General features: G+C 52.5%; 1 protein-coding gene across 6 annotated transcripts in view; it reads right to left on the bottom strand.

The window, feature by feature from the left end:
• Positions 1-21,138: 21,138 nt before the first annotated feature.
• ENTPD5 (ectonucleoside triphosphate diphosphohydrolase 5 (inactive)) overlaps positions 21,139-21,538 on the bottom strand; it is a 140,317-nt gene continuing 139,917 nt past the window's right edge. For all 6 annotated transcript variants that reach the window (XM_075329481.1, XM_075329482.1, XM_075329483.1 and 3 more), the window contains one exon: positions 21,139-21,472. In XM_075329481.1, the coding sequence (XP_075185596.1) occupies positions 21,395-21,472 (78 nt within the window). In that variant the 3' untranslated portion in view covers positions 21,139-21,394. The remainder of the gene's footprint in view (positions 21,473-21,538) is intronic.

Genomic DNA, 21,538 nt, shown 5'->3' with positions numbered 1-21,538 from the left:
TCCGCAGCAGGCGGAATACGGAACTGGCACCGGAGATGGTCACAGTAGGTGGCACAGAGACGTTCACTACGGGTATGGCGGGTGACGTCCACTGCGGGTAAGGCCGGTGACGTCCACTGCGGGTATGGCCGGTAACATCCACTGCAGGTATGGCGGGTGACGTCCACTCCGGGTATGGTGGGTGACGTCCACAGCCGGAAGGAACAGATGGTACTACGGTGAGACAAAGTATTAGTAACGGACAGGTAACACACAGATAACAGAAGTATAAAGGGGCCAGAACACTAGCAGGGCTCTAGTAGAAGAGTTGCTCGGGCGCCTGCTGCTAGGGAAGGTGGACTAAATACCATATGGTAACAGGTGACCTCTGAGGTCACTTACAGATAATTGGGCGCTACCACTTTAAGAAAGGGGCGTGGCCTCGCGAGCAGCCTAGAATCACACACTGCAGACCTGTGTGTGGCCTGCAGACAGGAAGAGGCTGCAGCAGCCCTAGGAGCAGGACGCCCGACCCGGGAGTGAACAGGAGCGGAGTCTCCAGGACCATGAGACTGGTAAGAGGAGGGACGCCGCTGCCGGAGGCTGGGCCTGGGGGTGCAGGTGGGGTCCATGCTGGGGCTGGGCTGATGTGAGGAAGAGCGCCCCCCTCGGACTCTGGCTGGACCAGGCGCTACACCTACGCCCACTTGTCATGTCTAGCTGCATAGGCCCGCTCGCCCCTCATCCATGTCTAGCTGCATATACCCGCTCGCCCCTCGTTCATGTCTAGCTGCATATACCCGCTCGCCCCTCGTTCATGTCTAGCTGCATACGCCCGCTCGCCCCTCATTCATGTCTAGCTGCATAGGCCCGCTCGCCCCTCATCCATGTCTAGCTGCATACGCTCGCTCGCCCCTCGTTCATGTCTAGCTGCATACACCCGCTCGCCCCTCATCCATGTCTAGCTGCATACACCCGCTCGCCCCTCATCCATGTCTAGCTGCATACGCCCACTCGTCCCTCATCCATGTCTAGCTGCATATACCCGCTCGTCCCTCATCCATGTCTAGCTGCATATACCCGCTCGTCCCTCATCCATGTCTAGCTGCATATGCCCGCTCGTCCCTCATCCATGTCTAGCTGCATATACCCGCTCGTCCCTCATCCATGTCTAGCTGCATACGCCCGCTCACCCCTCATCCATGTCTAGCTGCATACGCCCGCTCACCCCTCATCCATGTCTAGCTGCATACGCCCGCTCACCCCTCATCCATGTCTAGCTGCATACGCCCGCTCACCCCTCATCCATGTCTAGCTGCATACGCTCGCTCGCCCCTCGTTCATGTCTAGCTGCATACACCCGCTCGCCCCTCATCCATGTCTAGCTGCATACGCTCGCTCGCCCCTCATCCATGTCTAGCTGCATACACCCGCTCGCCCCTCATCCATGTCTAGCTGCATACACCCGCTCACCCCTCATCCATGTCTAGCTGCATACACCCGCTCGCCCCTCATCCATGTCTAGCTGCATACGCTCGCTCGCCCCTCATCCATGTCTAGCTGCATACGCCCGCTCACCCCTCATCCATGTCTAGCTGCATACACCCGCTCGCCCCTCATCCATGTCTAGCTGCATACACCCGCTCGCCCCTCATCCATGTCTAGCTGCATATGCCCGCTCACCCCTCATCCATGTCTAGCTGCATATACCCGCTCGCCCCTCGTTCATGTCTAGCTGCATACACCCGCTTGCCCCTCATCCATGTCTAGCTGCATACACCCGCTTGCCCCTCATCCATGTCTAGCTGCATACGCCCGCTCGTCCATGTCTAGCTGTACACGCCCACTCGCCCCTCATCCATGTCTAGCTGTATACGCCCGCTCGTCCCTCATCCATGTCTAGCTGCATACGCCCACTCGCCCCTCATCCATGTCTAGCTGCATACACCCGCTCGCCCCTCATCCATGTCTAGCTGCATATGCCCGCTCGTCCCTCATCCATGTCTAGCTGCATACGCCCGCTCGCCCCTCGTCCATGTCTAGCTGCATACGCCCACTCGCCCCTCATCCATGTCTAGCTGCATACGCCCACTCGCCCCTCATCCATGTCTAGCTGCATACGCCCGCTCGTTCATGTCTAGCTGCATACGCCCACTCACCCCTCATCCATGTCTAGCTGCATATGCCCGCCCGCCCCTCATCCATGTCTAGCTGCATACGCCCACTCGCCCCTCATCCATGTCTAGCTGCATACGCCCACTCGCCCCTCATCCATGTCTAGCTGCATACGCCCACTCGCCCCTCATCCATATCTAGCTGCATACGCCCGCTCGCCCCTCGTCCATGTCTAGCTGCATACGCCCGCTCGTTCATGTCTAGCTGCATAAGCCCACCCGCCCCTCATCCATGTCTAGCTCCATACGCCCGCTCGCCCCTCATCCATGTCTAGCTGCATATGCCCGCTCGTCCCTCGTCCATGTCTAGCTGCATATGCCCCTCGTCCATGTCTAGCTGCATATGCCCCTCATCCATGTCTAGCTGCATACGCCCACTCGTCCCTCGTTCATGTCTAGCTTCATACGCGCACTTGCCCCTCATCCATGTCTAGCTGCATACGCCCGCTCGTCCATGTCTAGGTGTATACGCCCACTCGCCCCTCATCCATGTCTAGCTGTATACGCCCACTCGCCCCTCATCCATGTCTAGCTGCATACGCCCGCTCACCCCTCATCCATGTCTAGCTGGATACGCCCGCTCGCCCCTCATCCATGTCTAGCTGCATACGCCCGCTCACCCCTCATCCATGTCTAGCTGCATACGCACGCTCGCCCCTCGTCCATGTCTAGCTGTATATGCCCGCTTGCCCCTCATCCATGTCTAGCTGCATACACCCGCTCGCCCCTCATCCATGTCTAGCTGCATACACCCGCTCGCCCCTCATCCATGTCTAGCTGGATACGCCCGCTCGCCCCTCATCCATGTCTAGCTGGATACGCCCGCTCGCCCCTCATCCATGTCTAGCTGCATACGCCCACTCACCCCTCATCCATGTCTAGCTGGATACGCCCGCTCGCCCCTCGTCCATGTCTAGCTGTATATGCCCGCTCGCCCCTCATCCATGTCTAGCTGCATATGCCCGCTCATCCATGCCTAGCTGCATACGCCCGCTCACCCCTCATCCATGTCTAGCTGCATACGCCCGCTCACCCCTCATCCATGTCTAGCTGGATACGCCCGCTCGCCCCTCGTCCATGTCTAGCTGTATATGCCCGCTCGCCCCTCATCCATGTCTAGCTGCATACGCCCGCTCACCCCTCATCCATGTCTAGCTGGATACGCCCGCTCGCCCCTCATCTATGTCTAGCTGTATATGCCCACTCGCCCCTCATCCATGTCTAGCTGCATACGCCCGCTCGCCCCTCATCCATGTCTAGCTGCATACGCCCACTCGCCCCTCATCCATGTCTAGCTGCATACGCCCGCTCGCCCCTCATCCATGTCTAGCTGCATACGCCCGCTCGCCCCTCATCCATGTCTAGCTGCATACGCCCGCTCGCCCCTCATCCATGTCTAGCTGTATATGCCCACTCGCCCCTCATCCATGTCTAGCTGCATACGCCCGCTCGCCCCTCATCCATGTCTAGCTGCATACGCCCACTCGCCCCTCATCCATGTCTAGCTGCATACGCCCGCTCACCCCTCATCCATGTCTAGCTGCATACGCCCGCTCGCCCCTCATCCATGTCTAGCTGCATACGCCCGCTCGCCCCTCATCCATGTCTAGCTGCATACGCCCGCTCGCCCCTCATCCATGTCTAGCTGCATACGCCCGCTCACCCCTCATCCATGTCTAGCTGGATACGCCCGCTCGCCCCTCATCTATGTCTAGCTGTATATGCCCACTCGCCCCTCATCCATGTCTAGCTGCATACGCCCGCTCGCCCCTCATCCATGTCTAGCTGCATACGCCCACTCGCCCCTCATCCATGTCTAGCTGCATACGCCCGCTCGCCCCTCATCCATGTCTAGCTGCATACGCCCGCTCGCCCCTCATCCATGTCTAGCTGCATACGCCCGCTCGCCCCTCATCCATGTCTAGCTGTATATGCCCACTCGCCCCTCATCCATGTCTAGCTGCATACGCCCGCTCGCCCCTCATCCATGTCTAGCTGCATACGCCCACTCGCCCCTCATCCATGTCTAGCTGCATACGCCCGCTCACCCCTCATCCATGTCTAGCTGCATACGCCCGCTCGCCCCTCATCCATGTCTAGCTGCATACGCCCGCTCGCCCCTCATCCATGTCTAGCTGCATACACCCGCTCACCCCTCATCCATGTCTAGCTGCATACGCCCGCTCGCCCCTCATCCATGTCTAGCTGCATACACCCGCTCGCCCCTCATCCATGTCTAGCTGCATACGCCCACTCGCCCCTCATCCATGTCTAGCTGCATATGCCCGCTCTCCCCTCATCCATGTCTAGCTGCATACGCCCACTCACCCCTCATCCATGTCTAGCTGCATACACCCGCTCGCCCCTCATCCATGTCTAGCTGCATACGCCCACTCGCCCCTCATCCATGTCTAGCTGCATACACCCGCTCGCCCCTCATCCATGTCTAGCTGCATACGCCCACTTGCCCCTCATCCATGTCTAGCTGCATACACCCGCTCACCCCTCATCCATGTCTAGCTGCATACACCCGCTCGTCCATGTCTAGCTGCATACGCCCGCTCGCCCCTCGTCCATGTCTAGCTGCATACGCCCGCTCGCCCCTCGTCCATGTCTAGCTGCATACGCCCGCTCGTCCCTCATCCATGTCTAGCTGCATACACCCGCTCGCCCCTCATCCATGTCTAGCTGCATACGCCCACTCGCCCCTCATCCATGTCTAGCTGCATACGCCCACTCGCCCCTCATCCATGTCTAGCTGCATACGCCCGCTCGTCCATGTCTAGCTGCATACGCCCGCTCGCCCCTCGTCCATGTCTAGCTGCATACGCCCGCTCGTCCATGTCTAGCTGCATACGCCCACTCGCCCCTCATCCATGTCTAGCTGCATACGCCCACTCGCCCCTCATCCATGTCTAGCTGCATACACCCGCTCGCCCCTCATCCATGTCTAGCTGCATACGCCCACTCGCCCCTCATCCATGTCTAGCTGCATACACCCGCTCGCCCCTCATCCATGTCTAGCTGCATACACCCGCTCGCCCCTCATCCATGTCTAGCTGCATACGCCCACTCGCCCCTCATCCATGTCTAGCTGCATACACCCGCTCGCCCCTCATCCATGTCTAGCTGCATACGCCCACTTGCCCCTCATCCATGTCTAGCTGCATACACCCGCTCACCCCTCATCCATGTCTAGCTGCATACGCCCACTCGCCCCTCATCCATGTCTAGCTGCATACACCCGCTCGCCCCTCATCCATGTCTAGCTGCATACGCCCACTCGCCCCTCATCCATGTCTAGCTGCATACGCCCACTCGCCCCTCATCCATATCTAGCTGCATACGCCCGCTCGTCCATGTCTAGCTGCATACGCCCGCTCGCCCCTCGTCCATGTCTAGCTGCATACGCCCGCTCGCCCCTCGTCCATGTCTAGCTGCATACGCCCGCTCGTCCCTCATCCATGTCTAGCTGCATACACCCGCTCGCCCCTCATCCATGTCTAGCTGCATACGCCCACTCGCCCCTCATCCATGTCTAGCTGCATACACCCGCTCACCCCTCATCCATGTCTAGCTGCATACGCCCACTCGCCCCTCATCCATGTCTAGCTGCATACACCCGCTCGCCCCTCATCCATGTCTAGCTGCATACGCCCACTCGCCCCTCATCCATGTCTAGCTGCATACACCCACTCGCCCCTCATCCATGTCTAGCTGCATACGCCCGCTCGTCCATGTCTAGCTGCATACGCCCGCTCGCCCCTCGTCCATGTCTAGCTGCATACGCCCGCTCGTCCATGTCTAGCTGCATACGCCCACTCGCCCCTCATCCATGTCTAGCTGCATACGCCCACTCGCCCCTCATCCATGTCTAGCTGCATACACCCGCTCACCCCTCATCCATGTCTAGCTGCATACGCCCACTCGCCCCTCATCCATGTCTAGCTGCATACACCCGCTCGCCCCTCATCCATGTCTAGCTGCATACGCCCACTCGCCCCTCATCCATGTCTAGCTGCATACACCCACTCGCCCCTCATCCATGTCTAGCTGCATACGCCCGCTCGTCCATGTCTAGCTGCATACACCCACTCGCCCCTCATCCATGTCTAGCTGCATACGCCCGCTCGTCCATGTCTAGCTGCATACGCCCGCTCGCCCCTCGTCCATGTCTAGCTGCATACGCCCGCTCGTCCATGTCTAGCTGCATACGCCCACTCGCCCCTCATCCATGTCTAGCTGCATACGCCCGCTCGTCCATGTCTAGCTGCATACGCCCGCTCGCCCCTCGTCCATGTCTAGCTGCATACGCCCGCTCGTCCATGTCTAGCTGCATACGCCCGCTCGCCTCTCGTTCATATCTAACTACATATGCCGCTTGGCCTTACAAACATCTACAAAAACATCTAGATACAAGTATAAACATTTCATGTGTTTACACAGCTGGGAGGTTATCACATTCTCCATGTGTTGGTTTGCCCACTCACTTTTTGAAGCTTGAGATCTTCCTGGTGGTGGACACATTTCAATGTTTTGTTCTCTCCCCACCAGTCATCCCGGGACACTTTGCTGCTGGCAGACACCGGACTCATGGCGGCGCACAGCTTTCTTCTGTACAGTCAGTCATAACTGCAGATGTGCCAAATAGTTTGAGAACATAACTTGTACCTTCTCTGAAGAAGACGGGATCATTTTCAGAACATACAGGGATTGGACTGAAGAAACTGTCTGTTTTTGACATCTGGAAGAAAGATGAGATCTGCCATTTCTGCCAGCAGTAAGGCGTCCTGAGACTACTCGGGGATGCCTCATCCAGGAGAATGGACGTCCAATTTTACCTAAGAGCACTGCTATGTGTAAAGAATGGGATCTAAACAGAGTCCACCAGCAAGATCTCCAACAATCCAGGGGTACTTTCCAAGCAAGAAGACCGGATCACGAGGCAAACGTAAGGCTAGGTTCGCACACTGCGTCTTTTTGACGCTGCGTTTGTTTTTTGGCCGCTAAAAACGCACAAAAACGCACCTGCGTTGAAAAAACGTATCAGAAAACGCATGCGTTTTTGCCGCGATTTGGTGCGTTTTTGGCTGCGTTTTGCTGCGTTTTTGATCTCCTGCGTTTTGCTGCGATTTTCCAATGCATTGCATGGGGGGAAAACGCAGAAAAACGCAGGAAAGAACTGACATGTCCATTTTTTTTTTTTTAACTCAAAAACGCAGGTAAAAAAAACAGATGTGTGCGGACAGCAAAAATGAAAACTCATAGACTTTGCTGGGGAAGCAAAGTCCTGCAGTTTTGAGGCCAAAAACGCACCCAAAAAACGCGCAAAAATGCCGCGAAAAACGCACTGTGCACACATAGCCTTACAATGCAAAACATTGAATGCAGGAAACTCATGGAGAACCTGTGACGGAAATTGTGATAACCTCCAAGCACTGATTAGGCAAGAATGACCATCAATAGCAGAGATCCAGCTGCCAGGGCGAAGGGCAGATGTCTGAACAAACATGGGACAGCGTTGGACATATTGAGTCTTTGTGGAAACTTGATAGATTTACTGATCATTGTACTTAGTATCCATAGACACTTCTGAATAAAGGATTGAAAACCAATGAAGCCACAAACTATGATCCGTGAATGTGTGTCCGCCGCCACTGTAGTTGGGCTGTGAGTGCAAGTTTCATCCAGACCAGCTGCAGTTCTTCTGACCCAAACTGAACAGCCTCGTACCCGGTGATTGTGGACAGTGTATACTTGGTCCATGGGGCAGCGGTTATCTCCCTCCTGTCTCTGCAACACTGACTAACTGGTATTGTGCACCATCTATGGTCCAGTGGTAGAGCCTTGAAAAGCAGCTAATATAGGAGGATTTAAAGGATGTGGATATTAATTGGGGCATTTATTTTACCCAATTGCATGTATTTTGGGCTAAAAATATAAAGTAAAAGCCAAATGGGCCAACTGCACTTGTGGCACTTATTAAAGACGCCGCCTCTGACGTTTTTTATTCATTAAATGTCTGTATACAGTGTGTCCACCTATATCTTGTCCACCGCCATTAACTTGAGAACAGCGGCAGCTATAGGCATAGAAGTGGTGTCTAGGTATAGTAAAGTATCCATGCGCTACGCAATGAAACCACTTATAGCACCACCTGGTGGAAAACAACGGAGTTAGCATTTTAATATCGAAAACTGAACGAGATAGAGAGAAAAAGTGAATTACAAAGTTGTAGGGCATTATCAATTCAATACGAATCGACACCTTGCATACAGAAATGCTATGATTAGAACGTGTAAAACTCTAAAGGCTGCGGACGTGAAGCGATACCTCATGGAGACCTTCCTACAAGTCATTGGGTATAGTGGCTGTTTGGAGTGGTCTCCACGCTCATCTGACCTGACCTCATTGGACTTCTTTCTGTGAGGACACATCAAACAGCAGGTGTATGCGACCCCTCCACCAACATTGCAGGACCTACGACGACGTATCACAGATGCTTGTGCAGACGTGTCACCTACCATATTGCACAACGTGCAACAAGATACAGTATGCTATGCAGAGTCCAGATGTGCATTGCAGCTGACGGGAGCCACTGAGCATCAAAGTTACATGAGCGCCATATGCGTGACCAGCATTCAATGTTTTGGGGGTGTCATTGGTTTCATATCATAGCATTTCTGTATCCTAGATGTAGATTCGTATTGAATTGATGATGCCCTACAATTTTGTAATTCACTTTTTTTCTCTATCTCGTTCCGTTTTTAAGATAAAAATGCTAACTCCGTTGTTTTCCACCAGGTGGCGCTATAGGTGGTTTCATTGCATGGCTACTGTACTATACCTAGACACCACTTCTATGCCTATAGCTGCCGCCGTTCTCAAGTTAATGGCAGTAAACAGGATATGGGTGGACACACTGTACAGTCATTAATAGGTGGTTTCATTGCGTAATGCATGGCTACTTTACTAGACACCACTTCTATGCCTATAGCTGCCGCCGTTCTCAAGTTAATGGCGGTGGACAGGATATGGGTGGATACACTGTATGTATTGTAGTGTTCATAGTCTCCTACCTCTGTCTTCTCCAGAATTCAGCACCGCTCTGCTCCTCTTCTCAGTGACATCACGGCTCTAGAGACTCTCTGGATTGCTCTGCATCACCCAGCCAGTGGGTTTTACAATATGAGTCTATGGAGTGTCACAAAGAGTCGGAACCAGGCTGTTACAGACGTCCTCCCTCCCTCCTGCTTCCTCCTCCTATCAGTGCAACCCGTGCACTCACAATCGCGGCTGCTCAGCGGTATCATCTGCTTCCGTACTCCCTGCCTACTCCTGGGGCCTGCGCATGCCACGCAGGTCCACTGGGAACACCCCTCTCTACTCTTAAAGGGCCAGTGTGCCCTAACTTGGAAGTGCATATCTGGCTATGGGAGGCACCTGAGGCATCTTTCTGCTAGTGACACGCTACTAGTCGTCAGGTCCCATTCCCTGTACCTGCCGTACCTGCAAGTCTTCCTGGAGACATTCTGCAAGTTATTCGATGAGCTGGGTTGTTTTATCTACAGCTACCTGGAAGGTCTGTCATGGAAAATCAAGGATGAATGAGTAGGCCAAGATGTTCCTAATTCCTTGGACGACCTGGTGTCTATGGCTATTCGGATCAAATTCTAAGAACCGAAGGTCAATCCAGATAACCTGAAATAGAAGCTGAGGCGAGAGAGGAGATTGAGCCGTCTTGCACTAACCTTCCAGAGACCCATCGTGCTGCAATCCACAGTTCCTGCTGCTTTTCCTGAACCCATGCAGGTGGATCATATGAACTTGGCAAAGCTTCTTAAGGCCTCTTTCACAGGTCCGTGATAACACACTGCGAGCAGGAACTTTCTGCTCACCTGTCCCAGTCGTTGCAGTCCGTGGTGCTGATGTCTTCCGCTCTGATGCTTCTGGGTACTCGTTGCAGTGAATATACGATGAGCATAATGAACGGGGGTCGGAAGCAAGTGACAGCAACAGCAAACACAGCAGTGCTGGAGATGGGGAGTATAGAAAATAATTTTATTTAGCAGAAACGTGCTATACTCCGGTACATGTCACATGGAGCTCATCCGTGCAGTCAGTGTGACACGCGTGCTGCCAGAGAAACACTGACATGTCAACGTGTGGAGGACACGGACACACGGTCCATATGAAAACGCACATGTACGCAAACCCATTGATTTTAATGGGTCTACGTGTGCCCGTGTCTCCGGTACGGGTGAAAACAGACCTCACATGTACCGGAGACACGGATGTGTGAAGGGGGCCTAAGGAAGACCTCACACCTAGGGATGGTGCTTTTATTACGGAAGTCATAAACAGCAGATTCATTCCTGTCCCGTGAATCAGGGAAGCTCCCAAGCCTAGACTCCCCTCTGTCTCTCTGCATCCATAACCTGTGTTAACTCCCGATTCACTTCACCGATTGCCCTATCAGGAATTTGGTACTGCAAGAAACTTTCTGCAACTGGCTGTGGTGGATCGGTATGAGATTCCTGTTCATAGACTTCAAGCTGCCCTAGCAGTGTCATCCATGGATGGAAAACCCCTGACAGCAGCTATCCAGTTCAGTTCATCACTAAGCAAGTGGAGCTCCATGTGGGAATACTGGAAACTGAGATGATCACCTTTTAAGTGCTACAAGGGCTGTCACATCCATTGCCAGTAGGCCTGCCGTGGATCTGTGTGCCTGTCTTGGACTGGAGATCCGGTGAAGTGCTCAGATGGGGCCAGTCCTGACACAAGCAGTGTCTCGTTCCTGTACATCCTGCCCAATCACCAGCGACTCCATAAAATCTTATGGGTCTGCAACCCGCCTCCTGGCTGTATGGAGACGTCTTCAACAAGAAGGAGGAGGAGACATTACTACCATATAGGCCATATAACTGCCCTATTGACCTTGTGGGTTGCTTACCTCCTCGTGGTCGAATCTATCCTATGTCCCAGGCAGACACCCAGGCCATGTTTGAGTACATCTAGATAAAACCCCTTACCAGATTTTCTTTGAAGTCTTCCTCTCCACCCGGAGCCAGTTTCTTCATTGTAAAGAAAAAAATATAGTTCCCTTAATCCATATATTGACAATAAAGGTCTCAATCAAATTAGTCAAGAATAAATATCCACTGCCACGTATATCAAAATTGTTCAACCACCTCAGACGTTCCCGAATCTTTTCTAAACTCGACCTCCATAGTGCATATAATCTTGTCCATATAGTGTGGGGTGACAAATTGAAGACTATCTTTAAACCCGTGACGGCCACTACGAGCATTGACTAATGCTTCTCTGGTCTTCAAAGAATTTGTGAGTGACGTTTTCAGGACCTTCCCTACTTGTGTGTGGTGGTTTATCTGGACAACATTCTTATGTTCTCTCCCAACCTGCCTACATCCAGGAGAAATGTTTGCCAGGTCCTGCAGAAGCTGAGAGAGTATAGTATATACACCAAATTCGAGAAATGCCTCTTTGATCAGACTTCTCTTGCCTTCCTGGGCTATATGGTCTCCAACACTGGTTTTAAGATGAATCCAGAGAAGATATAGAGAAGAGTGCAGAGATGCACAATATATAAGAATGAGCTGCTAAATCAGGGGTGGGCAATTAATTTTTCCATGGGGCCGCATAAGAAATTGGGATGGTTTTAGAGGGCCGGACTAATACAATTACCTCGGTTCTACATCATTATATATATATATATATATAAGATGTAGAACCGTGTTAGTTATAGTAGTCCGGCATATATATATATATATATATATATATATATATATATATATATATATATATATATATATATATATATATATATATATATATATATATATATATATATAAAATGTGTGTGTGTGTGTATGTATATGTGTATATATGTGTGTGTGTGTATGTGTATGTGTGTATATATATATATATATATATATATATATATATCTATACATACACATACACACATATACATACACACACACACACACATATATACACACACACACCTACACACACACACCCATATATATACACACACACACATATACACACACATACAGACACATATACACACACACATACACATATACACACACACATATATATACACACACACACATATATACACACACACACACACACACATATACACACACACATATATACACACATATACATATACACACACATATACACACACATATATACACACATATATACACACACATATATACACATATATATCCACAACAGTACACATGTGCCTCTCCAGCAGAGAACTCAGGGAGTTGTGTTCACTCCCTCACACCCGGCACACCCGCCCTTGTTCCTGTTTCCTTTTAACCCTTCCTTCAGCCTGTAGGGAAACAGCATTAACCCTGGAGTGGAGTTGCTTTCTATCATGGAGTGAGCACAACCGGGGCGAGACATACCGGCCGTCATAGATAACCCCGGTCACAGTCTCACATACCCCCCCCTCAGTTCAAGCGTGCGGGGTTGAACTCCCGCCATCAAACACGGGCCGCGGGACAAGGCATCGGCGTTGCCCTGCAACCTACCGGCCCGGTGTTCAACCGTAAACCGGAAGTTCTGCAGAGAAAGGAACCACCGGGTAACCCGGGCATTACGTTCCTTGGCGGACCTCATCCATACCAGTGGAGAGTGATCCGTCACCAAGCGAAACCGTCGTCCCATCAGGTAATAGCGTAGGGACTCCAAGGCCCACTTGATTGCCAGGCACTCCTTCTCCACTACGCTATAATTCCGCTCGGGAGGGGTGAGCTTCCTACTTAAGAAGGTGACGGGGTGTTCCTCCCCCTGAACCACCTGAGACAGCACTGCCCCCAGGCCGACCTCCGAGGCGTCAGTCTGTACTATGAACTCCTTCCGGAAATCAGGGTTTACAAGAACGGGCTCTCCGCACAGGACCCCCTTCAGGGCCCGGAAGGAGTCCTTGGCCTGCGGAGTCCAGCGCACCATGACGGACTTCTTGCCTTTGAGAAGGTCCGTCAAGGGGGCTGATAGTCCCGCAAAATCTTTTACAAACCTCCTGTAGTACCCCACGATACCCAGGAAGGCCCTAACCTGCTTCGTGGTCAGGGGTCTAGGCCACTTCTGGATCGCCTCAACCTTGTTAATTTGGGGCTTAATCACTCCTTGGCCTATCACGTAGCCCAAGTAGCGGGCTTCCGTGAGTCCCAACGCACATTTCTTGGGATTGGCTGTCAATCCGGCTGTTCGAAGCGCGTCTACCACCGCTTGTACCTGTTCCAAGTGGGTCTGCCACTCGGAGCTGTAAATAATGATGTCATCAAGGTACGCTGATGCATACGCCTGGTGGGGTTCCAGCACCAAGTCCATCAACCTCTGGAACGTGGCCGGAGCGCCATGTAACCCAAAAGGCAAGACAACATAGTGGAAGAGACCCTCCGGCGTAACAAAAGCGGTTTTCACCTTGGCGGACTCCGTCAGTGGCACCTGCCAGTACCCCTTGGTCAGGTCGAGCGTGGTAAAATATCGCGCCTGTCCCAGCCTATCAATCAGCTCATCCACCCGGGGCATGGGGTAGAGATCGAACTTGGATATTTCGTTCAATCTCCTAAAGTCATTGCAGAACTTAAGGAGCCATCGGGTTTTGGTATTAGGACAATGGGACTAGCCCATTCACTCCGGGATTTTTCGATGACCCCCAGGCGTAGCATTGTCTTCACTTCGTCTGATATGGCTTGTCTTCGAGCCTCCGGCACGCGGTATGACTTCAGGCGTACCTTCAGGTGGGGCTCGGTGACAATATCATGTCGTATCAGACTGGTCCTACCAGGCAGCTCGGAAAAGACATCGGGGTTCTGCTGAACCAGCCGTCTGGCCTCTCGCCTCTGTGTCTTGGTGAGGGCTTCTCCAATCCTTACTTCCGGTTCGTCCTCTCCGGAGGTCGCTGGAGCCGGATGTGAACGACCCGAAGAGGAGGGAGATGGGGAAAAAACAACCATCAGGCTTTCCCGTTCCTGCCAAGGTTTTAATAGATTGACATGGTATATTTGTTCAGGTTTCCGCCTACCGGGCTGCAATACTTTATAGTTGACCACCCCGACTCTTTCCTTTATCTCGTAGGGGCCTTGCCACTGAGCCAGGAATTTACTCTCCGCCGTGGGGATTAAAACCAACACCCGATCCCCGGGTTTAAAGGTCCGCACGGTGGCTTGTCTATTGTAGCGGCCGCTTTGCGCGGCCTGAGCCTCCTGTAAATGCTCCTTCACAATTGGCATGACCGCGCTTATGCGGTTCTGCATTCCTAAAATGTGTTCAATTACACTTTTATGGGGGGTGGGCTCTTGCTCCCATGTTTCCTTTGCCAGGTCCAACAATCCCCGGGGATGTCGCCCGTATAACAATTCAAAAGGCGAAAACCCCGTGGATGACTGTGGCACCTCTCGTATGGCAAACATCAAATAGGGAAGCATCATATCCCAGTCTTTCCCGTCTTTGGAGATCACCCTTTTTAGCATGGTTTTCAGGGTTTTATTGAATCGTTCCACTAAACCATCCGTCTGAGGATGATACACAGACGTACGCAACTGCTTGATCTGGAGTAGCCGGCATAGCTCTTTGGTCACTTTAGACATGAATGGGGTCCCCTGATCCGTAAGGATCTCCTTGGGCAACCCCACACGGCAGAACACAGCAAACAACTCCCGAGCTATAAGCCTCGCCGCAGTATGTCTGAGAGGTATCGCCTCTGGATACCGGGTGGCATAGTCAACGATCACTAGGATGTGTTGGTGCCCTCGAGCAGACTTTACGAGGGGCCCCACCAGATCCATCCCTATCTGTTCAAAAGGGACTTCTATAATGGGTAACGGTACCAACGGACTGCGAAAATGGGTCAGGGGTGCGGTAAGCTGACACTCCGGGCAGGTTTCGCAGAACCGTTTTACCTCCCCAAAGACCCCGGGCCAATAGAACCTTTGCAATATTCGCTCCTGCGTTTTCTTGACCCCTAGGTGGCCACTCATCAGGTGTTTATGAGCCAAGTCGAGGACCCGCCGGCGATACGGCTGGGGCACCACCAACTGCTCTACCCCCACGCCCCGTATTTCATCTACCCGGTAGAGCAAATCCTGCTTAAGAGCGAAATGGGGGTACCTTACCTGGGCACCGGGCAGCTGTGCCACCCCGTCAACTACTGTCCCCCGACTCCGGGCATGTATTAATGTAGGGTCCTGGAGTTGGGCTGTCCCAAACGTATCCGGGGACGCCTCCAACTCCGGGATGGGCTCGACCGTCTCAGCCTCTCCTGCCAATACCTCTAGGGGCGACCTATCGGGTTCACATTCTGTCCCTATCATGGGAACCCCTACGGCAGGCGTCCCGGATTCAGGATTGTAGGGCTCAGGTCCCGGACTAACCAATATCTGAGGGGACTTAGGAGGTCCCTTCCATAAAGTCCAAAAATAGGGCAGATCCCTTCCTAGGATCACGTCATAGGGAAGAGTGTTAATAAGTCCCACCTCATGTTGCACCTGACCGCAAGGTGCTGTGATGGTGACAATCCCCGTGGGATAGTCTCGGCGGTCCCCATGTATGCAAACCACCCCCACGGTACGTCCTGTGGCCTTTACTTTAGCCCTCAAGGTTGATCGCACAAGGGTCACTAAGCTTCCGGAATCCAACAATCCTGTAACCGGACATCCATTCACCTGTATTTGGCACAAGTGGGGCTCAGTCTCTGGGGAGACCAGGTCAGCGGTACACACCACCTGAGCATACATTGAACCCCGCCGGGTAACCCCACAATCCATGGGCTCCGTGGTGAGTGGACACTGGGCTTCCATATGTCCCACCCGCTGGCACCGCCAACATCTAATAGGGAAGGAAACCCCCTTGACGAGTTGTCGTTTAGGGTACAGAACCTTCCGGACCTCAGGGACGGCGGGCGCGGCCTCAGAGGGGACGGTAGTGGAATCCTGCACCGGTGTCAGCGGTGGGTCCTTGACCCTAGGCTTGGAGGGGCCGGACCGACGGGCGGTACGCAAAGTCTCAGTGTCCCGTATCAAGTCCTGCGTAGCCACATGCCGCTCTACCAGGTACACTAATTGGTCCAGGGTACTCGGGTCGCCCTGTCCTACCCACCGTTGAATGGTGACGGGTAAAGTGCGCACAAAACGATCAACTACTACCCTTTCCACCATTTGCGCCGGGCTCAGAGTGTCAGGCTGCAACCACTTCTTTACGAGATGCAACAAGTCATAGGCCTGGGAGCGTACGGGTTTGGCTTCCTCATAGAACCACTGATTTACCCGCTGAGCCCGTACATAGGTATTCACCCCCAACCGAGCAAGTATTTCGGCTTTCAAAGTCGCATATTCTATGGCGTCCTCGGTACAGAGGTCCAGGTACGCTTTTTGGGGCTCCCCCGTCAGATAGGGCGACAATACCTCAGCCCACTGGGTGGTCGGCAGCTTTTCCCGCTCGGCCACCCGCTCGGCCACCGCCAGGAACGCTTCCACATCATCCCCCGGGGTCATCTTTTGCAACGCTTGTCTCACCGCTTTCCGGACGCTGCCGTCGTCACCCGGTCCCGGGGTTGTTGCTGCCGGTCCGGCACGGATCGACTTGGCCAGGAGAACCATCTGTTCTTGGTGCCTTTGTTCCTGCAATTTCAAAGATTGCTGCTGATGATCCAACGACCGGAGCAGGTGTGCATTGATCTGTTGCTGCTGCTTTAGTATTTCCTCCATGGCGTCGCCGGGTTTGGGCTGTAGTATAGCCGCTTGAATCCAGGACATGTGCTACCGGGTCACCAGAAATGGAAGCTACACCTCACCGGGCTGGCATGCCCGCCGATTCTCCACCATATGTGAGGTAGCGTGGTCGGCTGCGCAGCAGAAGACACGGGATCCAGGCATCAAGGGTCACAGCACACGGTTTAATATCCAAACAAAAGTCCACAACAGTACACATGTGCCTCTCCGGCAGAGAACTCAGGGAGTTGTGTTCACTCCCTCACACCCGGCACACCCGCCCTTGTTCCTGTTTCCTTTTAACCCTTCCTTCAGCCTGTAGGGAGACAGCATTAACCCTGGAGTGGAGTTGCTTTCTATCATGGAGTGAGCACAACCAGGGCGAGACATACCGGCCGTCATAGATAACCCCGGTCACAGTCTCACAACACACACACATATATACACACACACACATATATACACACACACACATATATACACACACACACACATATACACACACACATATACACACACACATATACACACACATATACACACACACACATATACACACACACACATATACACACACACACACATATACACACACACACATATACACACACACACATATACACACACACACATATACACACACACACACACATATATACACACATATACACACACACATATACACACATACACACATATACACACACACATATACACACACACACACATATACACACACATATACACACACATACACACATATACACACACACATATATATACACACACACACACACACACATATATATACACACACATATACACACATATATACACACACACACATATATATACACACACACACATATATACACACACACACATATACACACACACACACATATACACACACACACACACACATATACACACACACACATATACACACACACACACACATATACACACACACACACATATACACACACACACACATATACACACACACATATATATACACACACACATATACACACACACACACACACACACATCAAAAAAGCACAAACACAGAACCACGTATCAATATTTACCTTCAAAAAAAGTGTCTGTACGTGCAGTGGAGCCGGCCTCAGCAGAGAGCAGAAACAGTGCAGGAAGTCAGGAATCTGCTTCTTTGAAGTGAAGCTCCGGCCCCGACCCCAGGTCTGCTCCGTGTCAGAGGCTGAATGCAGCTGCCGACCTCCTGTCACTGCAGACAGGGAGCTTCAGGACTGGAGCGGCCGCACACACCAATGAGACAGGTAGTCGGGCGGCCCCCCATTGTCCCCGCAGGTTACTAGTAACCACTCACCTCTCTTCTTACTGTCCCTCCTCAGGCACCTCCGTATGTACCCCCCGCTCGGCTGCTTCTCTTTTGCATGCCCAGGCTGCGCCGATGCTGTGTTCCTAGGAGCCCCCGCGGCTGCTTCTCTCTGTGCGGCCCAGGCTGCTGCCAGGCGGGAAATTTTCAAATGACACGCGCGCGCCGTACTGACGACATCAGGGTGCGCGTGTGTCACACAGAGCATCTGCAGGGCAGGGAACAAAGGACAGATTCCTGCGTTCCGCTGCCTGCACTGACTTTGCGACGCTGCAGGAACTGTTCTCTGTTCCCTGCACGGCACGCAGCGTGTGATGAGGGCAATCTGAACACGGGCCTCCCGGAGCCTGGAGCTCCGTCAACAGGTCAGATTGCTCTCATCACTGACCGGCCAGCAAGGACGCCCTGAACCAGGCGGGCCGGTCACAGAGAGTAGGCGGGCCGGATGTGGCCCGCGGGCCGCCCCTTGCCCAGGTCTGTGCTAAATGCTGGTGATACAATATGTGTCTGGCCCGGATTGCATGGCACGCATGCGCAGGCGCCCTGTTCTCGGGGTGCTGTGCTCATGCACCGTCGCTCATTTGACCTGGATCACATGTTGCTTGCATGCGCTCTTTACACACTTCCGGTTTACCCTGTCCTGCCCACCATGATACTGAATGCTGTGGGGATCACACTCAGTAATGCCAACACAATGGTATATAATTTGCATAGATTGTTGCATGTATATATATTTCTTCTGTATTTGATACACCTGACTCTTTTTACCCCTGAGGAAGCTGTTTTGCGGCAGCGATACACATAGGGTCCATCCCCACTACCGGTTTGCCTTAGCCTCCATCTGGTTTGGTATTGTATTGGTCTTCCTTAGGATCTAATTGTGATTCTTTTCAGAGATGATTTATAACTTTCTCCTTCTAGGGTCTTCTGTTTGTTTTATCCTTCTCTTTTGGTATATCTAGGATATTGCAGGACGCTATGTGACATTTTATATAGATGCATAACAGATAACTAACAGCAGAGTACGAAGTACGACAAATATATATGTAATTCATGATTGTATTGTTTCTGTGGTGGGACTTAAAGAAACCTCCCATGGAGATTTTTTTCATTAAGATTATTGGTCTGTATCCTCGCATATGTTCTTCCTTTACAATATGGAATTATTATTATTATTATTATTCCTCCACATTAGATAATCACCAAAATACACTGAAGTAGAACTCCATCCATGGCTTCAGTGATAAGTGATGGAACCTACTCCAATCGCATGAATATCAAGTCTCCAGTTAGCAAGGCGCTGTTCTGGACTTAAACAATGGGGGTCTTGTTATCAGACATTTATCATCATCTTCAGTCGCTCCTTGGAGATCCAATGCTTTAAGCTGGGTTCACACATAGCAACAGCGACATCGCTGTTACGTCACCATTTTCTGTGACGTAACAGCGACCTTGTAAGTCGCTGTTATGATCGCTGCTTAGCTGTCAAACACATGGACGCAGCAGCGATCATAACGTCGCTACATGTGCAGAGAGCAGGGAGCCGCGCACACTGCTTAGCGCTGGCTCCTTGCTCTCCTAGCTACAGTACACATCGGGTTAATTAACCCGATGTGTACTGCAGCTACATGTCAGTGCAGAGAGCAGGGAGCCGCGCACACTGCTTAGCGCTGGCTCCTTGCTCTCCTAGCTACAGTATACATAGGGTTAATTACCCGATGTGTACTGCAGCTACATGTGCACAGAGCAGCAAGAGCGGCGGAGGCTGGTAACGAAGGTAAATAGCGGGTAACCAGGGAAAGGTCTTCCCTTGGTTACCCGATGTTTACAGTGGTTACAGCTTTCCGCAGCTGCCAGACGCCGGCTCCTGCTCCCTGCTCGCTTCATTTCATCGCTCTCTCGCTGTCACACACAGCGATGTGTGCTTCACAGCGGGAGAGCGACGACGAAAAAATGAAGCAGGACATTCAGCAACGAGCAACGACCTCACAGCAGGGGCCAGCTCGTTGCTGGATGTCACACACAGCGACAGCGACGGGACGTCGCTGCAACGTCACAGAAAATGGTGACGTAGCAGCGACGTCGTTGTCGTCGTCGCTGTGTGTGACACCACCTTTAGTTGTAACTGACCAGGCTACCACCACACTCTCCTTCACTGTTACTTCAGGCTGGCACACAACCCTTCACCCGCTTTTGCATCAGTCTTCCAGTCTGGCAAATATTTCTTCACTAGACACCTCAGTGGGCATTCCCCTCTTCTTCATTAATCCTCAGGGTTGGTACTCTTCTCTAATTTACTGCAAGCTAGCTCCTCTGCTTTTTGTCACTTATTTCCTGTGGTAATCACGCTACTTCCTCCAGCCTGGCACACTCCTCTTCTCTCCCCAGGCCTTCGGCCTGTCACCCTCCCCCTTTTTCCCTAGTCCTCTGGGATGGCACCCTCCCCCTCTTTCCCGAGTCCTCCGGGCTGCCACCCTCCCCCTCTTTCCCTGGTCCTCCAGGCTGGCACCCTCCCCCTCTTTCCCGAGTCTTCCAGGCTGGCACCCTCCCCCTCTTTCCCGAGTCCTCCGGGCTGCCACCCTCCCCCTCTTTCCCTGGTCCTCCAGGCTGGCACCCTCCCCCTCTTTCCCGAGTCTTCCAGGCTGGCACACTCCCCCTCTTTCCCGAGTACTCCGGGCTGGCACCCTCCCCCTCCTTCCCTGGTCCTCTAGGCTGGCACCCTCCCCCTCTTTCCCGAGTCTTCCTGGCTAGCACCCTCCCCCTCTTTCCCGAGTCTTCCGGGCTGGCACCCTCCCCCTCTTTCCCGAGTCTTCCGGGCTGGCACCCTCCCCCTCTTTCCCTTCAGTCCTTCAGGCTAGCATCCCTTTCTTTCAATTCTGCACTCATGGTCATAAAAAAGTAAAATACATTAAAATTGTTTTGAACTTCCAATGACTAATATTTTTTTAACAATCTAATAGCAGCATTGTAAAGAAGCGGTTATTCAGGAAGTGTCTTCTGCGGCCGGTGGCAGAGGATGGACAGCACCAGCCATTGCTTTTGGATTTTTCCTTGAGTTAATGTTTCCATCCTTTCAATGTAACGCGGTGATTTCAGACTGTAGCTAATCCTGATTATAGAAGATGCTGCAGCTCCTGGATGATGGCGCCCAGGGTCCAGCTTGTCTCAATCTCTCGCACTTTTTTGGCCAACTAGAAATTAAAAATTAACAGTAGGTTTTCATAAATGATAGAAAAAGCTTTCCCGGTGCCCGGACG

This window comes from Anomaloglossus baeobatrachus, chromosome 12 (genome assembly GCF_048569485.1).
Source record: "Anomaloglossus baeobatrachus isolate aAnoBae1 chromosome 12, aAnoBae1.hap1, whole genome shotgun sequence".
NCBI classification, from domain to species: domain Eukaryota; kingdom Metazoa; phylum Chordata; class Amphibia; order Anura; family Aromobatidae; genus Anomaloglossus; species Anomaloglossus baeobatrachus.
This window is presented reverse-complemented; position numbering and strand designations above follow the sequence as displayed.